Consider the following 17761-nt stretch of genomic DNA (forward strand, 5'->3'; position numbering starts at 1 on the left):
TACATTCACGCGTCAAACAGCATCGGCTGTTCAGTCCAATGTTCGTTTATATCGGATTGAATCCGATTGAGATCAGGAGCTATTCCAACTATTCAATGTTAATACAAAATAAACAAACCAATTCATTTGGAACGGTTCTGCCATTCCGATGTAAGCGAACGGGGCAAACGGTCAACGGGTTCCGGGCGGCTCGACTGGAGTGTGTGGAGTACGTAATATATTGTGTCTCACCACATCAGCAATGTACAGAAAATCCAAGTGTTCCGATCCCAGTCCACACAGTTAAGGCTTTGTTCGTTTATACCATTCTAGCTCTGGATTAACATGTATTAGAATTAAATCCATGTCACAATTTATACCCCAAAATAATCTAAGACTACTTTAATTTTTTTATTCGGTTAAAACCATTATAAAATATAACCTAAGGATTTAGAAATTTTTTAAATTATGGAAGACATGGATTATATCCATAGCTCATTAGTTATGGAACATATCCATGAAGATATTACACAAGTTTACATTAGAATTTATGGATCAAAAGAATAACTAGATTTGAGAGATATGGATTAGTTGATGGATTTAATCCCACCATGAAATTAGGTGTGAGATATAGATTCACACAATCCATATCTGGATTAAATCCATGATGAGATTTCATCCCATATAAGGCTTTGTTCGTTTACACCAATCCCGCTCTGGATTAGCATGGATTGGAATTAAATTCATGCCTCAATCCATGCCCCAAAATAATTCATGACTACTTAATTTTTTTTTATTCGGTTAAACCCATCATGGAATATAACTCAAAGGTTTGGGAATTTTTTAAACTATGGAAGACATGGATTCTATCCATAGCCCATTAGGTATGGAACAAATCCATGAGATATTGCACAAGTTTACATTAGAATCCATGGATCAAAAGAATAACTAGCTTTGAAAGTCACATGGATTTGTTGATGGATTTAATCCCACCATGGGATTGGGTGTGAGATATGGATTCACCCAATCCATATCCGGATTAAATCCATGATGGGATTATATCCCATGTAACCGAACAAGGCCTAACCGAATAAGTGCTAATTGGGAAGCCATGACATTGATATCGCCGTCGCGCCACTTGCACGAACCAACCAAGGGCGCCGCCTAGCTTATACCGGCAGTTTAGGATAAATAAATCTTACGATCTTGTTGACGCGATGCGTGCAATTGCAGACCAAACCATGGCGAATCCATGGTACTTGGTACGGGGTTTTGCCTTGAGCACGGGGCAACAGGAATGCCGTAGGCTGCGCCGCCGGCTGAGCGCTTCCGGCTGCTTCGCTTCGGTTTGATCCAAGGACAAGGAGACGTTTTTGTTTTGCCCTGCTGGCCTGGATGTTTTCAGGTAGGTTGTCCGTTACATGTCGATGCGCTTGTCAGATGATCGGGTTATACTTGCTCTCTTTTTTATTTGTCACATTTTAGTTCACAAATGAACTAGTCGACGACAAATAATCGTAAACCGATGTGCTATTAAACTACTCTATACTTGTACGGATGCACGGGCAGTTCGTTCATTTTCCACGTGTATTGGGAGCGACAGGAAGCTTGTTTAGGGCTAGTTTAGTAACTCCAATTTCCAAAAGATCCCTAATTTCTCAAGTGAAAATAAACTAATTCACCTTGAAAAAAATTGAAATAAAACAAATAGGGTTCCTAAACCCGCCCTTAACAAGAAAACCACTCCAAGCGTGTGATTGTTGTATACAGCTAGCAATGAATCTTGAGTTTTTAGAACATCTAATCTCCAGCCTAGCCAGCTAGGGGTGGTAATGAATCGTGCTCCAGATGCTTCTTCACAAAATGTTAAGATCCTATATAAATTTTAATTCACAAATGAAATAGAGGTCGATCCTAATTCGATTTCGACCCTTAAATCTTATCGTGTAAAATTTAGATTCATTGTCATCCCTAATCATGGCAGCATGTGTCAGTATTACCGACAGCACAGGGTATGGCTGCTTTATGGTGTGCTTTTACTGTTTTCCATCAAAAGCGACGGTGAGAGTTGAAGGCTGTGGATACAAAAAAAAATGTGATTCAACCAACACACTAAGAGGGGTGTTTGGTTTGAGGAATCACTTCATCCAAATTGAGGTGGTGCATTATGAGTTCATTTCTCAAATTTGGTGGGATAACCCAATTCCTCATATTAGTACTAACTAACAAACTTTGAGGAATGATATGGTGATGGATTAACTCATTTCATTCTACAAACCAAACAAAAATAGTGATGAGTGAGAAAATGATGGACTAACTCATTTCTCAAACCAAACGCCCCATAAGGGCTAGTTTGGGAACCACAATTTCCAAAGGAATTTCTATTTTCCTAAGTAAAATTAATTCATTTTCCCATGAGAAAATAGAAATCCTTTGAGAAATTGAGGTTTCCAAACTAGCCCTAAGATAACATAACTCAAACAAAACATCGTGTATTGAGATGCTCATCGTCCATGCTGGTCAAGCCCAAGACCAAGCTCTTACTGAAATGCGTTCTGAGATCCAATGGAATAATTACCCATGGTTTTGGTTACTGAATCCAACTAGATCCTGAATGGTATTTCATGGTACTAATCACCTGAAAGAGGACTAGTATACCATAAAGATGACTGAGAGAACTGTCCTTAGATTACCTGCATTGCTGTCTTTACCGGTGTTTAGCATCTGACCAGAGCATGAGAGCAGATAGGAGGGATATCGTGGCTGTCTCAACCCGTAGCCTGCATGGACCAAGACCAACAGGGGCCGCACCTGCTGATTTCAGTGAATGTACCTCCTCTGCTGTGAAGTCTGAGAAATATGGATGGTCATATTGGATCCACTAACATAACAATAAGACATCATGCATGATTTTCTTTGGAGACGAGGTTCTTTCTTTTGAAGTTAAAAATACTCCCTTAATCAGCGGTACTATAAAGTTTAACATAAGCAAAATCTAATGTAACCCCATATGATGCTTAGCACTCGGCTAGCTTCTCCTGCCTGATTGTCTAAATCTACATTTGTAAATCCTTACTTTATAACTGTTTAGTTTAAAAATGTTGAGATTTGCTTTCCGTTATATAAAACATTTTTAACCTCTAGTGCAACCTGCAGTTAACGAACAAAAAGAATATCATGTGATAAATAAGCAAGGAATAATAAGCAGTTCGTGGAAAAAAAATGAGTTTATATTGACCCGTGTTGCTCTTATTTAATTTATTAGATTTCTAAGACATTCAAATAGTTAAATATGAATTAACTCTGGATTTGCATTACCTCCTTCAGGCCCAATAATCAGAAGCCCACTTTGTTCAATGCTGGATTCTGGCAGAACACTAAAAAGAGGAGGCGCTTCCGCTGATGCTAAGAAAGCAAGCTTTGACTGTGATACCTGATGGCAGAAAAGGTCAGCAGTAGATAAAGGATTCAGATAAATTTGTTAAGTCAATACACAGACAGTCTAGAAGTCACAGGTGTAGCTGCACTGCTGCAGTTATAATGATTCTAAATGAACGTGTAGAGATCCAAAAAAATCACTCAAACCATGATATTATGTTACTTTCACACCCAATTAATAATGGCTGTTAGTTTAAACTGAAATATTATTATCTTAACTGTTTTCTTAACAATGAACCATGGTCTGAACAATATAATTGTTGCTCTAAAAAAAAGAAAATGTTACTTGACCACAGCAGCCTTATTGGTCAATGTAATAAAATTGAGACATTTAATGGCGAAGATAAGGTTGTTTGGTTATTGGGTAACCATGGTTTCTCTGTTAAAAACTTTTACAGGGAAAACAAGTGCTCTCAGATTCCAGTGCCCTCCAGTTTTTTATAGAAAACCAGATTACCCCACAAAATCAAAGTTTTTTTTGTGGCTTGTTCTGCACAATAAGATCTTAACAAAAGATAATCTGAGCAAAAGAAATTGGAAGGGCCCTTTAAATTGTGTTTTTTGTGGATTACCAGAGTCCATAGATCATCTTTTCTTCCAATGTTCTGTTGCTCGGTTTATATGGAGAATCATTCAAACAGCTCTGAACTTTAACTCTATTCCCAATAATGTTGAAAATCTCTTTGGATCCTGGATTAACAGTTTTTGCAAAACTGAAAAGAGTCTGGTTCTTTTCGGTTGTGGTGCAGTCATCTGAGCGATTTGGCGCTCTCGGAATGATTGTTGTTTTAATGATAGTTTGATTGCTGATCCGACTAATGTGATCTTCTTGTGTTGTTTCTGGATTGATGCTTGGACAATTCGACAGAAAGAGAGGGGGAAAAACTGGTGGAGCAAGGAAACCTTAGAATCCGAAAGACAACAAGTGAAATCTTAAAAAAAAACTCATGGATGGAAGCCGGTTGATAGACGCATTCAATGAATATTGCGTGTTAGTTTGTCCTTTTGGTAAAACTTTGCTGGGAACTTTAATCATGTGGATGTTCTGTCTGTAAACATGTTAGGTCCTTAGTTTGCTCGGTCATGTTCATGACGCTACGGTTGGCTCTTTATTCTCTGCTTTTGGTCGGTTCTGTTAGATGGGTTGTGGTTCTTTGGTGGAAGGCTTACCCCGTGTCGTGTTTTCTTCAGCCGATAGTCGCATGGGTTTTGTCGGCTTTTCTTTTCTGGTGGCCTCTGTGGTCATGTATGAACTATGTTTCTGTCTATTTCGTAATGAAATAGGGGGTGTTCCCCTTTGTCAAAAAAAAAACTTGACCACAGCAGCCAAGGCACTCAGTACTGAGTTCAGTAATTAGAGATTTCTCGCAATATGTCATGCATGGTGCATTGATAACAGAAGCATAGGAGGGTACTTACAACAGGTAGAAGGTGCCTTATCTGAATTGGGGATTTCAGCGACATTTCATGTATCCTCTGGCCTACAACAGATATTAGAGTAATGAGATTAGTCTGTTTTAGGTCACTAAGAGGGCAGGTGCAATTTAGTATTTATAAAATCTTAGTTACTCGGAATTGCATATAGAACATGCTAATAACATATTTAACAGGCCAAGAACGGAAGTGATACCCAAACTCCATACATTGTTTAACTGCAGCCAGCACAAGGCGTTGCAACCTATCCACCCGATTTTCCGCTATTGTGTGACATCGTTCTGTCAGGAGAGGGGTAACACTAGAAGCTCCAAGTTCCTACATAGGAAAACAAAACAGACTTAGAAGTAGACAATGAATAAGAAGACCCAAAATGTGTGTAACATACAGTACATTTCTCTATAAGCCAATCCGCACGTCCGCCTTTCAGTGTCCCTGAGGATTAGAAATAATAAAGTGATTACAGGATGGAATAAAAAAATCTCCTGGTTTACATAGTACATCAGTTTCACAAGACTCACCAAACGCAGCAAAGACATGCCATTGGATGCCTTGAGGAGCTATGATCCTAGCATCCTCTAATAACTCAACACCTGAGCCACCTTTGTCAACTTTATGTATGAATCCTTCAGCTAAACTGCCCACCCCATTGAATAGTTCAACCCTATGAAAGCAAGTTGGTGAGAGAAATTTCATGATGTAACTGATAAGCTCCAGGAACATAAAACGCAGGTCGAAAATGGCACTCACCAAGACCACAAGAACAGTTTTCTCTATATGAACAGTAAGGTCTCCTACAAAATGTATCATTATGTTTATCTAATATCCATGACCTTAGCAGTTAAAGTATTTCATGGATGGTCATTAACTCATTCCGTGGATGTTGAAAATGCCTTACAAGTTAAAACTTAAAAGTTATAAGCTTCACATATCAAACTTGTTGGAGGCTTGGAGCACACCACATAATCTACCAAGGCTACCTGCTTAAGCAGCGACAGCAACTAATTTGCAAGCCATGTACTTCCATGACCAACTGTGTACGGAGAATCGAATGCATAACGAAGTCTAAAACTTAGAGAACCACACTTGAACTCAATAGCAAACAGTGCACCCATTGATACAAGAGCTAATTACATTCTCATGAGGAAATGTCATGTTCTAAGAAAGAAGAAAAGCAGCGGTACAAACTTGTCGTTAACGCCAAGGCGCAAAACCCGCGTCATGTGCCAGAACTCGTCTCCTTGGATGCGAATCACCTCACCCTGCAATGTAACATCCATCTCAGTCACAGGCGATATGTTTCCACGGAACTACACATGATGAAATGAATAACCTAATGCACGGCACCACAGCTCAACAAAATGCCACGACAATGAGGCAAGAGGCAACGGTTGTCTCAAATAATAATAAAAAAACACAATGATGCAAAGGGGAAGTATACGACGTTTCATGCAACCACATCCAAATCCACCCCTCGACAATTCAGTGCACAAACAAGGTGGATGATATTTCTGTACGAAACACACGATCTACCAGGATAGTGCAAACGAAGACCACCGCGCGCTCAACAGGAAGGAGCACACACAGGGGCGCTCGACGAAATGCCTAGGCGGCCGACGGCTGCTGGCGCGGGGCTGTAACAAACACGCCTACCTTGGACGAAGGGAGAGACGGGGCGTGGAACCTCGGAAGGCCACCGCGGGCGCGGCTCGCCGCGCCGCCGTGCGCGCGCGCGGGAGGGGCCAGGAGCAGGTGCCGGGTCCGCAGCGGGGCTCCGCGCAGCAGCGGTGAGGAGGAGAAGGCGGCGGACGACAGCATCTCTCCGCGTCTCCTGGCCTATTATCGCGCGGCGACGGCCGTCGGCCGAGCAGGAGCGCCGGCGAACCTCTCGAGCTCGTCCCGCAGCAGAGGGTGGAAGCGTGGAGCGGCGGTGGTCTAGTCTAACTGGTCTTTCTGAGGATGTCGGTCGGAGTAGCAGAGAGGGAGCTTTGCTTTTGGGCCGTACGTAGCCCGCCGGCCCGTCCAGTCCAGTTGCTAAGAAGATGGAAGCAATTTGCGAACCTGCTTGCGGAAATTGTTTTGCAGCCCACCATTGATGCTCAGCAGACAGATACTGGCTTTTCCTTATCTTTAAAGCAGGACGGAAACCACGCCTATGACACTATCCACGTCAGCCCAAATAATTCTAGGCATTGGATTTCCGATAAACGGCCACGCCACAGTCATCGCTACACTCGTTCGTTCTCTACACCTCTCGATCCTTCTCGCCGATACTTTTCACGATACTTCCGGACTATTTGGCGACCTCTTCTCCCTCCTAGGCTTCTGCTACTTGCCGCCGCTATGCTTCACCCCGTGCCCATGCTTGTCGCGGCTCCAGGCACCCTCTCGCGGCCTCATCTCTCTCCCTTCCTCCTCCCAACGTATCTCAGTCTATCTGAAAGTTGCCTAGAAGGGGGTGAATAGGCAAGTTAAAACTTTTTCAACAAAAACTAGAAGCAAACTAGGTAAAACTGAATTGATCTCGAAATTCACCCAGTTAGCTTTGGAAATGAGATATTCTAAATGATCCACAGGGTTCAAAGTAGTAGATCTGAGAAGGGCACTTCTCAAAATCCACACACCAAAAAGATATAAACAAATCTTTCACGGAATGGTGAGAGAACGAAGAACACAAATAAGCACAATAAACAAGAACACAAGAGACACAAGATTTATCCCGAGGTTCGGTCACACCACCAAGGTGCCCTACTTCCTCGTTGAGGCGCCCACAAAGAGCCGGGTCTCTTTCAACCCTAATCCTCCCTTTGCCGACCACAAAGGTCAAGCCCACACAATAATCTTTGCTCAAACGAGCGGGTAATACAAACTTTCTTATGGTCTTCCACAAGATTTGGAGACTCACAAGAGACACCTAGTCGTCTAGGAGCTAGAAGCTCCAAGAGTAATGAATCCACAAAGAACTCGATGTAGTACCAAAGCTCGAATCAAGAAGAGCAAGAGAGATTTGGAGATGAAGCACAAAAACCGCAGCTCTCAAACTCACTCAAAGATTTCTCTCCAAAGATTTGAAATGGGAGAGGCAAGAGATGTGTGAGAGAGAGTGGGAGGTGTTCTTCAAGTTAGAAATGGAGTTTGGGTCGTGCTCTTGTGTGTGGGGAGAGAGGTAGGAGTGAGTATATATAGGTGGAGCTCAAAACTAGCCGTTGGGCAGATTTTTCTGTCTGAGACCGGTTGAACCGCCCCCTAGGGCGGTTGAACCGCCCCTGGCAGGTCAGGCAGACTGTCTGCCAGTCTGACTGTCAGACTGACCTGCAGACTGGTCAAGTTGACCAAGACCGGTTGAACCGCCCCTAAGACCGGTTCAACCGCCTGGGGCAGGCTGACAGACAGACTGGCAGACTGCAAGTCATACTGCAAAAACAGGTCCTGACACCGGTTGAACCGCCCCTAGGGCCGGTTCAACCGCCTGGGGGTCAGACTGGCAGTCAGTCTGCTAGTCAGGAGGTTAGACCGGTCAGGTGACCCTGACACCGGTTGAACCTCCCCTAGGACCGGTTCAACCGGTTTTGACCAGTGAGGTTCGGGGAAAATACCCCGGCTGAACTTTCCCAGGACACCGGTTGAACCTCTCTGGACCCCGGTTGAACTTGCCCTGGACCCCGGTTGAACCTCTCTGGACCCCGGTTGAAGTTGAAGTTCAGCTGGAGTTGAGAAAGCTCAACTCAGCTGAAGTTCAGCTCAGCTAAAAAGCTCAGCTACAGCTGAAGAAGCTCAGCTCAGCTGAAGTTCAGCTCAGCTGAAAAGCTCAGCTGCAGTTTAAGAAGTTCAGCTGCTTTTCAACAAGAACACTCTAGGTTTCTCAAACCTAACCACGGTCAACCATAGAATTTTAAAGAGATTTTTGGTTTTCAAAAAATAGCTTTTGAATATAGAGGCTTGAGCTTTGGCAAACACCTACCTTCTTTTTGGATCCCTCTTTATAGTACGACGATTCCTATACTCAAGTTAAATAAAATATAATTAAGTAAACTCCTTGATTCATTGGTGTCTCATGTGTGATTTCTCCATGGCGTTGCTTCATAAGGATCACAAACATCTTTGTCTCACCTTTTGAAGCAAACATAAATCAAACCATGTGACTTGTACCATATCACCATATGTGAGTTCAAATCATGGCTTCAAGTCACTGTACTGATGCATCAACATGTTATAACTCTTCATAGCTGATTAGTTCATCGACTTAGTGCAAGTACTCCCTTCTTCACCTTAGCCATGGTATCTCGGTCCACAAGCCGTCGCTTGGCCTTCACCTTCGCTTAGTTCCTCGAAGCCCTTTCCTTGCTATCTTCACCCTATCAAGCCATTCTTGAGTCACATCATATTGAGCATCCATTGAGAGAATCATTTCTTCAATATTGTGAACCTTGCTTGAATGTCTTCTAGATATAACCGTTAAGATCAATCAAGCTCTAGTTTGATTCCCATAGAAGCATATATGGACTGATAGTAATATGGTCAAGCCAATTCACGATTCCTCATATCTTATTCACTTTGGCTTGACCTATCCTCTTAATCACTTCATCCTCTATTTTGATCATATGTATGTAGTGATTTCTTGGGTCTTGTCCATATATTCAAACCAATATAGAGATCATATAATATCCATTTGCATTGTCTCATTGGTTATTTAACCTCGTGTTGAACCTTCGTTCACTGATCATTATACACTATTCAAGTATGTTCATCATACTGAATTTCCTGTTCAACACTTAGCAAACTCGTTAGACCTTTAAATGTGTTGTTATCCAAATCACCAAAACTCACAAAAGGGATGAATGCACTTTCAATCTCCCCCTTTTGGTGATTGATGACAACACATTTAAAGCTTACATAAGATTTGATAAATAAGATTTTGAATCCTATGATATAGTTTCCTCCCCCTAAATATGTGCATTTCAGAAAATAACACTTTTGTACTCAAATGCCAAAAGCACATATTTGGGTCAAAGTATGGAGACAACTTATATCATACTATTCATGAGGTGTAGTGTGTCATAAAATAAACGTGATGCTCATGACATAGTATGCACTCATCAATTTTCTACATCTTATGTTTTTCTTATGATTCTCCCCCTTTTGTCAATTATTTCTCCCCTTTTCAAAATTCTTCTAACACTTAGTTACATAGGACTAGAGGTAAGCTTTAATGCACAATTTCTCCCCCTTTGTCATAAATCTCCAAAAAGGATACAAAGGATATAAAGGGAAGAAATTTTGATTAAGCAAGATTTAAACACACTATCATGAAAAGGGTCCTTAGATGGCACAAAGATAATGTAGAAGTGACATGAAGTGATGTACCTTTGCATTTTACCTTTTCAAGGGGAGTTCCAAACTTGTGTTGGATTTAGAATTCATTTGCAATCTCTTGTTGGCATAATTGTGACATAGGTCCAAGATATCAAATGAAGATTGACATACTAAATCGAAGGTGAATCTTGATACCTGGAGTCTAGATGTCATCTAGCATTTTTGTAGCATCCCAAAAATTCAAATCCTGAAATTTTCTCAAACTCACCCTAAATTCAAAATGAATTTCAAGTTTCATTTCAAAATGTTTGTTTGCGAGTTGATATCAACAAATAAAATATAGTGGTCTATATTATCTCCAAAATCCTCCTCAAAATATCCTACAAATATTTTCTGAGTGATCCCCCTCAAATTCTTTCCAGAAATACTGCCCAGATATTTCCCTAGTGATCCCCTTCAAGTTCTTTCCAGAAATATTGCCCAAATATTCCACCGATATATCTCCAAGTATTTTCCTCTTGAGAAATACCTTCAGAATCATTTTTCAAGTCCCTACAAATATTTTCTTCATAACTTTCCTCATGCCCATACGTATACGTATGCCTCCAGTGTCATACGGTGAGCTCTACAAGATAATTACACTTATACAAGACAAATACATGCTAACCTCCCACTAATCCTCTCATCCCTCCCCCTAATCCCCCACCATGGCTATAAATAGAGGGGCAAGGGCCTCCTCTCATCCCACCCCAAGCCATTTCATGGCAACTCTCTCCCCCCCACACACACCCACTCCATGTTCCACACAAGCACACACTAGCATAAGGATCGTTCGATCGTTCTTCGATCGTTCGTCCCCTGTTCTTAGTTTGTTCGTTCGTTCGTCCGATCGTTCGATCGTTCGTCCGATCGTTCATGGTTCGTTCGTCCGTTCGTCCGATCGTTCGATCGTTCGTCCAAATAATCTTTTTCCTACCGTTATGCTGCCGAAATTCCGATCGTTCGTTCGATCATTCGATCGTTCATCGTTCGTTCATAGTTCCTATTCATCGTTCATCGTTCGTTCATAGTCCCTATTCATCGTTCTTCCAGATAATCTTTGTCCTGCCGTTATGCTGCCGAAATTCTGATCGTTCGTTCGTTCGATCATTCGATCGTTCATCGTTCGTTCATAGTCCCTATTCATCGTTCATCGTTCGTTCATAGTCCCTATTCATCGTTCTTCCAGATAATCTTTGTCCTGTCGTTATGCTGCCGAAATTCCGATCGTTCGTTCGTACGATCATTCGATCGTTCGTCCGTTCGTTCGTCCAAATAATCTTTTCCTGCCGTTATGCTGCCGAAATTCCGATCGTTCGTTCGTCCGATCATTCGATCGTTCGTCCGTTCGTTCATAGTTCCTATTCATCGTTCGTTCATACGACTATTCACTATCACTATTCACCATTACTATTCACCATTACTATTCATCGTTACTATTCACATACACTATTCATCATCGTTACTATTTATCATTACTATTCATCGTCGTTGCTATTCATCGATGATATCTATAATTACTTTTCCATCGCCACTATTCATCGTTACTAATCATCGTTACTATTCATCGGTCATCTAGTCATCCCAAATTTCAACTACTCATCCATCATGCTGTCCAGTCCACCTAAGACCAGCCAGACCCATATTCCAGTCATACGAACTCCGGTGACTGTGATTTTCCTTCCAGTGGGAACTTCCCATCTGGTCACCCATCCCAGGTTTCTCCAAGTTGAGCACGCTTAACTTTGAGATTCCTTCGAACCAGGCTCCCAAACTCAGATTCCAATAATTCTCGTTTCTAAATTCTTATCAAACTATTCCCTATCCAACCATGTCATCCCTTAAGCATGGCCCATATTCCAGAAAACTCCCAAAACACTCTTGTCCCATATTCTGCCTATAACTCTCCTGTTCATACTAAGTCTGTCACACCCGGTTTTAGAAGGCAAACCGAATGCGAACCATGTACGTGCCAGGATCAGTTATTCACGTACACAGCAGTTACATAATATGGACATCATCACACAGTGCTCAAAATAGTATTAATAAGGGAAATAGTCGATTACATCATAAGTCTGAGACGTCCATATAGTTCTTACAATAAATCAAAGTGCGGAAAAGAAACGTAGATAACCGCGGCCTTCACAGGCAGCCGACTGGGGGTTGCCGCTAACCCACACCTAGAACTCGTCGTAGTCTTGGAACTCCTGGAAGTCTCCTTCCACAGCTTCATCTTCGCCTGAGCAGTGGTTGCAATGCTGACAACCTGGGGGGGGTTTGGTGTGTAGAGCAAGGGTGAGTACACATCAACATACTCAGCAAGTATCCTGTTTGGCTGTAGTGGACTAGCTTTATGTGGGGATAAGTCAAGCAGTTGCTTTTAGTTGGTCAGATTATTATTTGCTAGTAGAAAGCCAAGTTTTAGCATTAACCCAAGTTATTAACCCGATGTACCCTTTCCAAACGGAAAGAATACCACTTACCAGCACCATAGTCATAACCAGAACCATCGATCTCATAACCACCTGTACCACAATGTCTCTGATCAAGTACCACTAATCACTGGAGCTCCCTTGGCCGCTCATAACCGCGAGCACGGCTGATATATCAGTTTCATAACACTCTGCAGAGGTTGTGCACTTTACCCACAAGCCGTGATTCCCTCTTGCCTCGGGCCGATCAAACCCTTAAACACTACCAAGGTGAATAGGCAGGGTTTCACTACGTAGCCTTTACAAAGATTCCCCGGGGCTGTAGCCACCCGTTAGGTTTCCTAAATGCACCGCACTCCTCCCCAAGGGGCGAACCCAAACTTGGCAGAGCGAGCCGCATACACCGAGCCCCATTGACGGCACGACGGCTAAGTGAACTACATCCCGGATCCTCTAATTATTCAGCTAAGGGCACCCCATTCCACCCTCATGGTTGCACTGTTTTCCCGGGCGGTCATCCATAGAACAGGTCCTTACGGAGAGGCACTCGAGAAACCGCTCGAGTCCCCTTAAAGGTCACAAGTATAACATCATAATAAGAGAAGGGAAAACAGCGTATCATAGATAATCTCATCATGTTCATTGATTAGAGTTGAGCAATAGCATAAAGCTAAACAGTAATAATCCAACCCAAATAGGTAAACAAGGACATGGATAACAAAAGCTAGTCAATCCTTAGGTATAAAGGTGTAATGCGGGAGGTGAATTAAATAATGAATAGGACAGAGATAGGTCAAAGGACACTTGCCTCCACCAACCGACTGCTGCTCAGGGGCTTCTCCTGCGAATTCCTCGGGCTCTTCGACCGGATCGTTCTCTATGCGAGCGCAAACATACATACATCCATCCACATATTTAATACAAAAGAACAGTACACCATACAAGGGAACAAATAAAGTGAGTATGCATCAAGTATGTCATTCGATATCGCAGTTGTTATGGTTAGAAAGAAACGGGAAAGGGGTCTCGCAGGGGGGTTAAATCTTACGCACTAACGGTCAATTACAATTGGTTCTTAACAAAAGAATTCCGTTATATGCACTAGTGGGAACCTAATCATTTTAAGTTGATCAACATCGCACGAGATAAACAATTAACTACATGAATCAATTAGCATAACGGAATTTTAAATTAAACTTCCTATTTCAATGTCATGAACAATGATTAGCCTATCTAAAATAAAGTAGCTATGATCACAGAAAGTAAATAAAATAAAATAAAAAAAATAAAAAAAACAGAGGGGGGCGGTTGAACCGGCCCTAGGGGCGGTTGAACCGGCCGGCTGGGCGGCCGAGCACGCAGGGCGGGGACGCGGCCGGGCGGGCGGCCAGGGCGCGGCTGGGGGCGGCCAGGGCGCGGCTGGGGGCGCGGCCGGGGCCGGCTGGGGGCGCGGCCGGGGCCGGCTGGGGGCGCGGCCGGGGCCGGCTGGGGGCGCGGCCGGGGGCCAGGGCGAGCCGGGCGGCCAGGGCGAGCCGGCCATGGCGGCGGCCATGGCGCCGAGCGGCGAGGGGAAAGGGGAGGGGGGGGATGGGGGAGGGAGGAGAGGGGGAGGGGGCCTCACCGGGGACGGGGACGGGGCGGGGCGGCCGAGCGGGGCGGCTGATCGGCGACGGGGAGGGGCGGCGCTAGGGCAGGGGGTAGGGGCGGCGGCGGCTTAGGGTGAGGGAGAGAAAATGAGAGAAAATGAGAGGGAGGGAGAAAGAATTTGGGGAAAAAGGGGAGGTGGGGGGGGGGCGGTTGGGCCTTTTGGGCCCAAGGGGGGGGGGGGGCGCCCGGGGCGGCTGGGCCGGCCGGGGTCGGCCCACGGCGCGGGAGAGAGAGAAAAAGAAAGAAAAGATCTTCTCCTCATTTTCGAAATCCGGTCCTTCTACATGAATGCATTTGCACTTTCAAAGCAATCAAAAGAAATGCAAGGTTCAGCATGGTGCATCAAACAACATAAAGTATTTAGGGTTTTTCTTACACGGGAATTCCAAACCGAATCCCGCTAGAACTTTGGAAAAGGCCAAGGTTTAGCGAAGGGAAAAAGAAAAAAAGAAAAGGTAACGCCCGAATTTTGGCGAGTAAAGAAAAGAAAAAATTCAACTGCAAAAATTCGGGGCGTTACAAACCTATCCCCCTTAAAAGAATCTCGCCCTCGAGATTCAGGGCTGGCTAGCAAAGAGCTCTGGGTACTTGGCCACTAGATCATCTTCACGCTCCCAGGTTGCTTCTTCCTCAGAGTGGTGATTCCATCTGACTTTGCACATTCTGATGGTCTTCCTTCGGGTGACTCGGTCTGCAACCTCAAGGATCTGAGCTGGCTTCTCAACGTAGGTCAAGTCCTCCTGGACCTCAAGACCTTCCACTGGCAACTGCTCTTCTGGCACACGCAAGCACTTCTTCAACTAAGACACATGAAAGACATTATGCACAGCAGACAAACTCTCTGGCAAACTGAGCTGATAGGCCACTTCTCCTCGCGAATTATTCAGAAATCCGAGACTCAACCTGTCGAACTCCTTGGCCAACTCATAAGGCATCGGACGAGCAACCATCAGATTGACTTGGCTCTTTCTGCTTAAAGCATCTGCCACTACGTTTGCTTTGCCTGGATGGTAATGAATCTCCAACTCATAATCTTTGATCAACTCTAACCATCTTTGTTGCCTCATGTTCAACTCTGACTGAGTGAATATGTACTTCAGACTCTTGTGATCTGTGTAAACATCGCATTTCTGTCCATACAGATAGTGCCTCCATGTCTTCAGTGCGTGAACCACTGCTGCCAACTCTAGATCATGGATTGGGTAATTCTTCTCATGAACCTTCAGCTGTCGGGACGAGTAAGCCACAACTCTTCCCTCTTGCATCAACACACATCCCAAACCTGTGTAGCAAGCATCGCAATACACCGAGAAGGGCTTGTGCACATCAGGCAAGACTAGGACAGGCGCTATAGTCAACTTCTCTTTCAGCGCTTCAAAGGCCTCTTGGCATTTCTAGGTCCACTTGAACTCAACTTTGTTGCCTAGCAACGCTGTCATTGGTTTCGCAATCTTCGAAAACCCTTCAATGAATCGCCGATAATATCCGGCCATTCCAATGAAACTCTTGATTCCTCTAGCATCTGTTGGCGCTTTCCAGTTCAGAATGTCTGCCACTTTCTTCGGATCCACAGCCAATCCTTCCTTGTTGATTATGTGACCCAAGAACAGGACTTCACTGATCCAGAACTCACATTTACTCAACTTTGCATACAACTGGTGCTCTCGCAATCTCTGCAACACCATCCTCAAATGATCTGCGTGCTCTTCTTCGCTTTGAGAATAAATCAGAATGTCATCAATGAATACCACCACAAACTTATCGAGATAATCCATGAATACACTGTTCATCAAGTTCATAAAGAATGCTGGCGCATTGGTCAAACCAAAAGACATCACTGTGAACTCATACAACCCATACTTGGAAATGAATGCCGTCTTCGGAATGTCCGAAGGTCGGATCCTGAGCTGGTGATAACCTGACCTCAGATCAATCTTGGAGAACACACTGGCTCTTCTCAACTGGTCGAACAGATCTTCTATTCTGGGCAAGGGATACTTGTTCTTGATCGTGACCTCATTCAAAGCTCGGTAATCAATACACATCCTTTTGGTGCCATCTTTCTTTTCCACAAATAGGACAGGGGCGGCCCAAGGCGAGGTGCTTGGCCGAATGTAACCTTTTTCTGACAGCTCATCACTTTGCTTCTTAAGTTCATCCAACTCTGGTCCAGATATTCTGTAAGCTCTCTTAAAGATAGGGGCGGTTCCAGGAAGAAGCTCTATAACGAATTCAACTTTCCGCTCTGGTGGCATACCCGGTAAATCCTTTGGAAACACATCTGGGAATTCAGACACAACCTTGATACTCTCAATTGGGTCTGCTTCACTGCTATCGACAGCCATCTGATAACAACTTCCTTTCTTTGGCTCAGGCGGGACTAACTCGGTCACCACTTCCTCTCCTAGTGGGGACACCAACTTGATTGTCCTTTTATCACAACTGATAGCTGCCTGATACTTATCTAGCCAATTCATCCCTAGGATGACATCTATTCCCTGAGTACCCATTACTATAAGGTTGGCGGGAAACGCTATCCCCCTTATTTTCACACTTATATTCAAACAAATGCTATCGGCTCGAATTCTACCACCGGCTGAGTCAATTTGAATGGGGGTTGACATGGTGGTAATTGGAAGATTATGTGCTTCTACCCATGATGCAGTAATGAAAGAATGCGTTGCTCCAGTATCAAATAACACTTCTGCAATATGGGAGTCGACTGGGAACATACCTACTATCATGCCGGGGGTCTCCTGAACTGCTTCCGCCTCCAAGTGGTTCAATCTTCCATGATTATAGCGCTGCTGAGGGCGGTTGCCTGCTCCAGGCTGAGGCACATTCTGCTTCGCTGGGGCATTGGGGCCTGACTGCTGCTGGGCTGCCTTCTTCGGACATTGCATCACCCAGTGGCCTTGCTCTCCACAGTGGAAACACGCCCTGTTTCCAACCTGAGCTGGTGCTGCCTGACTGTTCTGCTGGTTTGCTGGGGCAGGAAGACGGGGTGCCTGCTGATTCTGCTTCTGAAACTGACCTCCTGACTGATTGCTCTGACGGTTCTGGTACTGGTTCTGAGGGTACTGCCTTTGGAACTGCTGATGCTGAGGTGGACGCTGGTTCTGCCTGAACTGCTGAGGTTGATTGCCTGAGAAACGAGGACGGCTGCTGCTTCCAGGCTGGGGTCCACTGATCTTGCGCTTACGATCTTCCATCTCCTTGCGCTTCCTCTCTGTCATGATTGCTCTATCAATCAGGTGCTGGAATGTCGGGAAGGTGTGATTCATCAGCTGATACTGCAGAGGGTCAACCAAGCCTCTCAGGAAACGGTACTGCCGCTTGGCGTCAGTGTTGACATCTTCAGGAGCATAGCGAGACAACTGCAGAAACTTGTCCCGGTACTCACTGACAGACAATGGCCCTTGCTTGAGGGCCAGGAACTCCTCCTTCTTCACTGTCATCAGACCTGCAGGAACATGGTA

General features: G+C 44.2%; 1 protein-coding gene across 2 annotated transcripts; it reads right to left on the reverse strand.

The window, feature by feature from the left end:
* Positions 1–2455: 2455 nt before the first annotated feature.
* LOC100279709 (uncharacterized) lies at positions 2456–6936 on the reverse strand. 2 transcript variants are annotated; one of them, NM_001360990.1, is made up of 8 exons: positions 6505–6802; positions 6040–6113; positions 5373–5515; positions 5240–5286; positions 5061–5169; positions 4837–4898; positions 3298–3412; positions 2456–2829 (listed from the first exon to the last, which is right to left on the reverse strand). In NM_001360990.1, exons 1-8 carry the CDS (start codon positions 6667–6669, stop codon positions 2687–2689), a joined length of 858 nt encoding a protein of 285 aa, NP_001347919.1. In that variant the 5' UTR covers positions 6670–6802; the 3' UTR covers positions 2456–2686. The 2 variants fall into 2 exon arrangements, with proteins under 2 accessions (NP_001347919.1, XP_020408865.1); XM_020553276.1 differs by lacking the exon at positions 2456–2829 and adding an exon at positions 2911–3129 and having other exon boundaries at positions 6505–6936.
* Positions 6937–17761: the final 10825 nt, after the last annotated feature.

Source organism: Zea mays, chromosome 5 (assembly GCF_902167145.1).
Source record: "Zea mays cultivar B73 chromosome 5, Zm-B73-REFERENCE-NAM-5.0, whole genome shotgun sequence".
Classification (NCBI taxonomy): domain Eukaryota; kingdom Viridiplantae; phylum Streptophyta; class Magnoliopsida; order Poales; family Poaceae; genus Zea; species Zea mays.